Raw genomic sequence first — 9,088 nt, forward strand, 5'->3', positions numbered from 1 at the left:
TTAAGGTTATTAATGCTCAAGCTGTCTGCCTGCCTGCACATAGAAATCAGAATGTTCTTTGACTCAATGCACCGCCTCATGTGTGATTGTGCTCTCTGGGAGGATGTTCCGGTATGAGTGATTTGGCCCCTGTTGCATCTGGGCAGACTACAGGCAGACCAGTCGTAATCCTTGAAGGGTGTCGCTGTTAGAAAGGTACTTCTAGATATTAAGTAATGCAGAGTACTTCATACTCGCAACCACAGCCCATATAAAATCCGACATCAGCCAGATCTAAACTAAAGCAGCTTTAGATCCCAAGAATTAAACCTATTTTGACTGGCCTCAAACACTGGTATCCCAACCTTTTGATTTTTTTTCACTACAATCCTAAATAAATAGCCAACACAACTGAAAAAAGTACACAAACACAAAAGCCTAATAGGAGATTAGCAAACACGTTGCCATGTAGCACGAGGCACAAAGACCACAAAACACTAAATCCTGAAACTCAGTAAGGCCAAACAACCATTCTAGTCCTGTTGAACCAGCTTATCATATTTGACACGTATGTCACATTTTCTACTGAAAAGACCCTGACAGTCTGTTGAAATTGGAGGCCTCCCATGTCTTGTTTTTCAGCCTGACCACTTTGCAAGTGTTCTTGGAAAATGTAAACTCATAGCAGGGGAGGGGGCGGTGAGGCAAAGGTGTAAAATGACTCAATGGTGGTTCTCTTGGCAATGTTCGAGATGATGAATAATATTTGTTGCTGAAATAGTTGTCTGTTTTGTGCATTTCTCAGGGTGCTTGGTTACTTATGATCAACTAGGGGAAAAACATAGTGCATAGTTGACTAACTTTTTTGTATTCATGAGGGAATTACATTTATGTGGGCATGTGTGTAGTCAAGTGACCAGTTATGATTGTGTTACCCATTTACCATAAGCAATTTATATTTCAACAATATTGGAACTGTTTTTGATCAAATTGGTATATTGTAAACATTTTGTTTGTTCTTTACTTGCAGGAGCATGGCCTGTTCTTATCGATGACTTTGTGGAATTTGCACGCCCTCAGTTAGCAGGGACAAAAAGTACAACCGTGTAGCACTAAAGAACCTTGTAGAATGTACATAGCTTGTACAAAAATAAATACAACAGATAATTGCACAGTCAATTTATGCTGGCTGCATTGAACTGAAGAGCATTGACTCCTCTAAGTGAGGGATGAGGCAAACCTTGCGGATGCATCTTAAACCATATCATATTTAATTCAACCAGCCTGGGTTTGGACTCTTGACTCTTCCTGTAGGGCTGGACCTCTGTTGACAGTCGTATTCCAACATTGTGGATCTCCTCTTATGTCTGTGGATCATCTTTGTTTACTTACTAAGCTTTGGGCGCTTCACCCCGATTTATTTTGGAGTTTTCCTTTTTTGGCATGAAGCACAAGATGCCCTCATCAGACAGCTGTTCAACACAAATTCGGATCAACTCCACCAACATGTTTTAAAAAGAAAAGTACTCGTAAATACTTGCTTTGGATTGGTTACAGAGACTATGCTGGTAGCTCGTCCTGAAAGATTGATATTTGTTCTTGTTGCGATTAAAATGGAAAAGAAAACTCTTGGGTAAATTTCAGTTTTTGTCCAAATGTATTCAATTTATCAAATTCATGGCAGCAACAACTTGCAAGTGAGGACGCAGTTGCTGTTAATACAACTCAGTGCCTATCTGAAATATTGATGTTAATCATACACTGGTTGAATTCCATTTTTGTCTGCTCATATTGAACTGTGAAAAATGTGTTTGCGTACAATTTAGCGTGCAGTGGTATCCAGGTTGTTTGAGGAGTGGAGAGAAAAGTCACTGGGAAATACTTAAGTACTTATTTAGTAATATTCTAGTGTCTACAACTGAACAGGACACTGGAATTGTTTCTTTTATATTTCTACATAGTTCAGCTTTTGAAATACGTGCTTTCAAACAATAAATAACCCTGATTTCTAACTAGGTGCGAATTGTAATTCAAGTTACATTTTTAGAAGCAGTTGTGGTGGTTCTTCTGCAAGCAACTACTTGAAGTACTGCCCTTCTCTGGGAGATCACATTTGATGTATGGTTGTTGCACTGTTTCCTCTTGCGACAATGCTATGCACTGAAATTTGCAACTTTGATTATATAAGTTAGGACTTGTTGAGCAGGAAATTATTTTTTCCACAGGGAATTTTTGTATTTCTTTTGCACCACCTCGCCCCATATTGGCATGCATGCTCATATGAGCAATATTTTGTCTTTATGGGAAGCCTTTTATAGTTCAGACCTAACACTGGTTGGAAACATTCCCACTGTTTTAAGTTATTGAATTCCAATCCGGAAACCATGACCAATAGCTTTGGCTTATTTAAAGCGACTGGATCACACATTCATATAACCTTTTACAATTTTAGACATAGGAACCTCTCAAACATGTTTTTGATGGTCACTTGATGGTTGTACATCGACATTGAAAGGGCTACTTGGAGTGGCATGGATAATCCTGTTTCGCCTTTAGGTTCTGGAGTCTTAGACCGACATCTACCACCACCTTTCTCTATTAATTGCTGTTAAGTGAAGCAGGGTAAGATGCAAAGCGTATTAAAAACAATCTTCAACTTTGTTTTTGTTTTTTGGTAAGGAAGTGCTTCAATGCGTGGTTTTCTCTATTTATTGACCTTTTTTTCCCCCCTAAAGTACAGTAAAGGAAATTCTGGGTTGCAGGATTGAGCCGCTGAGAGCACACATGCATTTCATTATATAGCCTTTGCAAAGACAAGTTGATACCTCAGCCACTGTAAGAAAATAATTGATTTACAGGTCTTCCCTACCAAGCAGTCCACTTCCTCAGGCCTTAACTGAAGCAATGAAACCGTTAAGAGAAATCACTTCCCCTGACAAACATGTTTCTTTAGAGTGCCTACTGATTTGTGGTGGAAGTTATTCTGTGTTTAATTTATTCATTAATGCTGGACTGCTTACTGGAATCTGTCCCGACCCCGCCCTCCATCCCCCAAAGGATTCAAGTATGGAAAATATAGACACCAAAGCATTTGCCGCTTCTGCAAGTGCATCTCGTACCTGCATAGTGTTAACAAAAGTGCCAGTTTCAGATATAGGTCTATGCCTAACCTGCATGCACAATCTCTGTATTGGACATTTCCTAGCCGATTGTTTTCAAAGCACAGTTGTCGTATGCCTATTGGTGAACTCTATGTATGCATGGATTTACGAGAGAAAGTTGTCATTTGTGCATTTGATGGGGCATGATATAATGTGGTTCACTAAAGTGAATGCAGATTGTGCAGCTGTTTGGCCTTGACATAATGGGGGTTGTTCCCATACAAGTTGTTACTGTCTATCTTGATACACTTTACAAACTGGTCAACTTGTTTTGGACTATGCATTCCATCATAGTTCCTTTACAGGAGTCCATTGAGTGCAGAAAAGCGTCCTGTAATATAAAATTATTTTCTTGCAAAGAGAAATTGTTATTCTTATCGTTGGGCAACATACACTCTAAGATGTGCTGCTCCTTCAAACTCTTTCGTTAAAGCCTGCAGAAGTGGCCATTTTGGGAGTGATAGCTGTTTGATAATAAATTATTTTGCTGGAATAAAAAAGGTATTAACTTGTTTTCATTGCCAAACCCTTCATATGGCATACTCTGCTAGCACGATACACTGCGCTTAAATTGTGTGTAATATATCCGCACACTTGACAAGTAACCTGTTCTGGTTTTCAAATGCTTTAAGTGTTATGAAGAAATGATGATTACCTACGAGACCCATGGCTATCGTCAGAAACACAAGCTGGCATTCGAAGACCATATCACACATTCTCATTGTGCATTTATATACTGCATTAAAAACATGTTTGGCTTCCCATTGGATAAAATTTGCAGTTTAGGTGAATGTCCTTATTCTATGAATTGATACAAACCAGAATTGAAGACACATCCGATCACCGTACAGCACGATTAATTTAATTCACATTTAAAAAACACCCTGTTACATCTGAAGAAATAAAAATCTGAAGTAAAAACTCTTGATTGCCTTGTTAGAGGATTAGTCCATAAATTGTACAGGTCAACTACTGATTGATCTGTTTTCTTCTGTTATGAGAGCAATTGCAAACAGACTGCGATTGGCCTGCTCTGGATTTTAAAAACAAAACGGCTTAAATTAATATTGGTTATGGATGTGATTTCATTGTCATTTATCTGGGATGTGGAGAGGTTTAAACTGTGATACCACATTGCCAGCTAAATTCTCTACAGTGAGTAATTACAACACGGCTATGTGTCCAAACCTGCTCTATTTATCTGGGCAAATTCCTTTTAACAAATCTTGCTGCTCTTCAGTTGGTCAATGCATGAGCCGTTCAAAAAAGATTTCAGGTGCAAGGCACTTGTTTGTACATCTTATTACTACTACTCCTCGGTGAGGCATTTGCATATTGGAAAATGCATGGTCACTTCTGTGTAAAATGTGATCGATTTGTTTCAAACTCACCCCCACCGCTCACTTCCCCTATTTTTTGAAAGAACATCTACGCTTGGGGTACTGCTGGTTTCTTATAGAAATTGATCATTGCAAAGCAGGCTGTTTTCTCTGTTGAATTAAAATTAGTGCTCGGTAAAATTGCATTCTCTGACTGAATACAAGCTAGAAATCTCAGTTCAAAATTCAGAAGTGAGCCATTCTCTCTTCACACTAAAAAGGTATAAAACAAAACATTCAAGTTATTGGCATCTTAAAGACCTACATGATGCAAAACAAAATATCGTCTTACAAAAAACGAGCCTCTTCTAGTTCGGAGAGAATCTTGACTGGTTCCACTGAAATGGCTTGATTCATCAAAGTAATATCATTTAGGGGTGTGTAAACATCCTTGAAAGCTTCTAAACATGTTAATACAAGCCAGTCCAGTTTTAATTTGTCATCACCGATTATCAAAGTTTACTTGAAGACACTCAGCCATTAGCCCTACAAATGCACTTTGCCATATCCTCTTCTATAGTCAGTCCAGTTTTTCTTAAATCGCAGATTGTTGCTTTGATATAATTAGCAATGAATCGTGTACAATGCTGCACATTTGCATGGACTGACATTCTGTTTAATATGCAACTATTTCTGGCAGTGACTAACCAAGGGTTATTGAATTAAAATAAGTCATTGTGTGTGCGTGTAAAATTTCACCAGATGTGTTAAACTTTACAAATCCTATTTTGTAAAGGTTTTTGGCATAGCCCTTATGCGTGTGATCCCATCTGCAAATAGCCACATGGCAGTAACTATGAATTGCTTTCAGTACTGAAATATGTCCACACCAACTGAAAATATTGCACTGCTGTTTGGTCGGTCTTTGTCGTTTGCAAAAAAAGGTTTCCTTAGCATCCAGTCAGTTATTTTTCACAAACAGTCTGATTTTAACATTATAAATGAGCAAACAACTTCAATTTACATTCAAGCCACTGGAAATGGTTATGCCAAAAAAACAGAGGTTTGCTGCTTTCATTTTCTTTTTGGGGTTTGTTGTAAATATGAATGGTGACTTGAATTAAACCTCTCTGCGTGGGATTTTTACTTTCTTTTGTCTGAAAGATTTTTACTTCGTATACATTCTTATTATTTGAGATGTACCAGTGAAAGTTTGCTAGTTTGATTTGACATGTAATCTAATTTAGGTTTTTACTCCAATGCATATTTTTCTCTGCAAGTGTAATACTGTTTGGTGACCTATTGCCTTTATCATTTGGAACACTTCTACAAAGTGAGAATTTTTCAACAAAATAGTGTCACAATCAGTTTGGTACTACTACATGTTATAATTACTGTGTAATTATAAAAATGTTATATTAAGACCACAAAGCATTTAAGGGTGTGAGTTTGTGTGACCAGATAGTAGCTTGCCGTTTTTTAACATTAAAACGTAAGGAATTGACTAGTATGAGATGAAAGATTAATTTAACATGGTGTGGTTTATTCAAAGTGGAACTGCCTGGTTACAGGGAATGTGCTCTGTCTTTTAAAGTGCTGAAATGTGTGGCTGTGTTATTCTTTTATTTATGTTTTTAGGGTGTTTCAAGCAAAATGCATAGTCCACCTAAATCCAGAAATGCTTAGTTTCTGTCCCTCTAAAGGTTTTATTTTTAAGTTGTACATGAAGGTGCAGCACATCTTTGCCAAATAGCAAGAACGATTGGTATATATATATAAATATATAAATAAAAAGTGGTTTGTAATCTGTGTTTTTTAATATTACAATTGTGTACAAAATTGGAGTCCTCGGGTTAGAGAGGCTTATGATCAAGATTATAATTGGTGCAAAACCTAGATCGCTTGCATATCTCAATTTAATTGTAATTGTTCACAGATCCCTGTCCTTCTACCAACAGAGGAAATAAAGTTTCAGTTCAATTGCCATGACTAAGCCTTTTTATGCAGTGTTTTAATGTATATGCCTATTTTATTTGGAATCTTTTTAATAAAGTGTATCTAAAAACATGAAAAGTAAGCATATATTTTTTTTATTTGGCAGCCTACTTGATGTGCATAGTGGAAATGGTTTCCTTTAAACCTGAAATGGTGATCTGGAAGTGGGGGTGCTCCCTGGTGGCCATGACTTGATAGGAACCCCCCTATGAGCACCAGAATTGTTCCTCCTGTCAGTCTTAATGTGCAACGTATTTGCTAAATTGAATATGCATTAGGCATGTTAATCTACTGACGTGTAGGAAAAACTCTCTGGCAGAAACTTAATGCCATGTTCTGTAGACACAATCATTCAATTCTCTGATTTTTATTGTGGTTTCTCGTTAAACTTATTTGTTGAACTTAAAACATTTTTGAACTGTTAATCAAGTTCGTCAATGTTGGATAGAATGTAGAAATTCAGGATGTTGATACGTGGTTATGAGCTGTTGTAATTTATGGCATCATTCTTGTATGGAATTTTTCTTGTAGTTTAAACGATTCTTCCTTTTTCAAATATATGCCACTTGATCACTATTGTTGCAGGTATATTGAAGGTCTAGAAACATATATTTTAAACCTAGTATGAGACAATAAGTCCAACTGTGTGGCTTAATGTTAGCTGATGCTAGCTACAAAGCAAGTAGTGAATTGGACTCCTCTCTGCTTTGGGCCTTACTTGGAGTGAGAGGAATGCATCTGAGGGAATAACTACTATAAAAACCATCTAGATTGCCTCAAGGCTGATTTTGGAGTGAGCTAATGGTTCAGCACTGACAGTTGGTTACTTGTCTAAATACAATTCATTGTGAGACCTGCAATCTTACGGAAAGTGGAAAATATGTAATGTAAGACAATTCAAGCCTTCTAAAAAGAACTCTGGACAAGCTCCACAGAATGCTAACCCTTGTGATTTTGTTAGAATAGATAACAGATAAGAGGGCATGTGTTTGGAGAGGAGGGGCATGGGCAAGATGGCCGCTCAACCAGAGCATGTCTGCTGGGAGCCTCTTGGATCGATCCCCAGTGTTCCATCCCCTCGAAAGATCTCAAGGTGAGCCCTTCTGTGGGCTTATGAGGGACCCAGCTATCATGCTGCTGGAAAATGTAATTGCCCATAAAGTCATGCAGGTCTGGTGCCCTGGCAAGCCCTGTGGTGCTGACGGCAGTATCCTGGCCGTCCGTGTTTGGTGGCCGGAAGAGCAATCTGGTTGCGTGGGAGATGGGGGGGCAATGAGCAATGACTCCAGACCATCAGGCGGCCAGAGCGCCAGAGAAAGTAACCTCTTCTAAGCCACTTGGTGCAGCCAGAGGGAGAACATGCAGAGACTGGGTACAAGTCACCATCCCATGGTACGGTTTTAAAGGCTGAGGTGCCTATCAAGGCTGATTCTCTACAGGGGGCAGATTGCTAAAATCACTGTGGTCTCCAATGGGCGTCTGCCAAATGAAGATAGCTGACTTGAAGATGCAGGATGGCAGAGCGGAAATACAGGAAAGTCCTGTTTCCATTTATTGTGCTAAAAGCTCCAGCTCCACTCACATCTCTGCCTGATATGTTGCAAACCTCTATCTGTTTTCAACCAGTGTTAATTGCTGTCTCCTTTCCGCTGAAGGTGCCTCTCCCCTGCCACAGCTATCCTGCCAGAGTGTTGTCATTTCAAATCTTAGCAAGGAAAACGATGAGGGGTGAGGCTGGAACACTCAACAAACTCTGGGATGAATAAGCAAACTGGAACTATGCACTCTTCACAGCCCATTCGGTCATCCCAGGGCACAGAATGGGCAGGTCCCACCTATGAAAGAAGTGTTGGATGCGGAGCAGCCTCAGACCTTCTCACAAGCAAATCTTTTGAGTCCTTTCCAATGTTCTAAAGGAAGATCGTAAGACTACATAACACAGCGAGCTACATCTTTTGAAAGTAGACTTCTCTAAAGTGATTGCCATGAACCAAAAATAAATTGAGCTTCTGGGAGAGGGATTGAACTGAGGTGGGTGACCTGGCAGAGATTCAAGAAATTAAAGGGTCAACATCTACGTTGGTGGGTGAATGTCTGAGAAGTTACTCCATGAGCAATGTGAAGAACAAGAAAATCGCTCAAGTGGCTAAAACATTGGAATTCTGTTCCTTAAAGAAGGCTCTGAACTATAAAATGCAAAAGGATGTGTCTGGACTTTTCTCTCTTCTGATCCAAGAACGAGGTGCTGTAAAATAAATATTGAAAGGACACAAAGTGGGCCGATTGCAGGCTGAAATTGGAACTGGCGAAATTACATGACTACACAAGTAATGAGAAGATAATGGCACTAGCTCTCAAACGGAAAGATCCACTTGAAAGATGGTGAGTTTTATTGAGAATTGTATTACAAAATAGCCTCAACTACTCTATCACAGAGATGTTAGTTGACACAGGTGCCCAATTGTGGGACCAGATATAAATGTCTTTTTCTTTTGGCTTTCAATGCAAAATATAAAATAAGAATGTGAGGATACACACAGAAGGAATGTAATTATTAAATGATCTTGAAGGAATCCAAGAAAATGCCAGTTGGAAAGCTGAGCTGGCTTTATCAGCTGGGAGATCCATTTTGTC

General features: G+C 38.8%; 1 protein-coding gene across 2 annotated transcripts in view; it reads left to right on the forward strand.

Moving 5' to 3' along the window:
* The window catches only part of DCUN1D1 (defective in cullin neddylation 1 domain containing 1), a 660,034-nt gene extending 653,502 nt beyond the window's left edge, over positions 1 to 6,532 (forward strand). For both annotated transcript variants that reach the window (XM_069618653.1, XM_069618654.1), the window contains exon 7: positions 1,010 to 6,532. In XM_069618653.1, coding sequence (XP_069474754.1) covers positions 1,010 to 1,089 — 80 coding nt within the window. In that variant the 3' untranslated portion in view covers positions 1,090 to 6,532. The remainder of the gene's footprint in view (positions 1 to 1,009) is intronic.
* Positions 6,533 to 9,088: the final 2,556 nt, after the last annotated feature.

The sequence above is a fragment of the Ambystoma mexicanum genome, chromosome 10, assembly GCF_040938575.1.
Source record: "Ambystoma mexicanum isolate Mex_15411 chromosome 10, UKY_AmexF1_1, whole genome shotgun sequence".
In the NCBI taxonomy this organism is placed as follows: Eukaryota; Metazoa; Chordata; class Amphibia; order Caudata; family Ambystomatidae; genus Ambystoma; species Ambystoma mexicanum.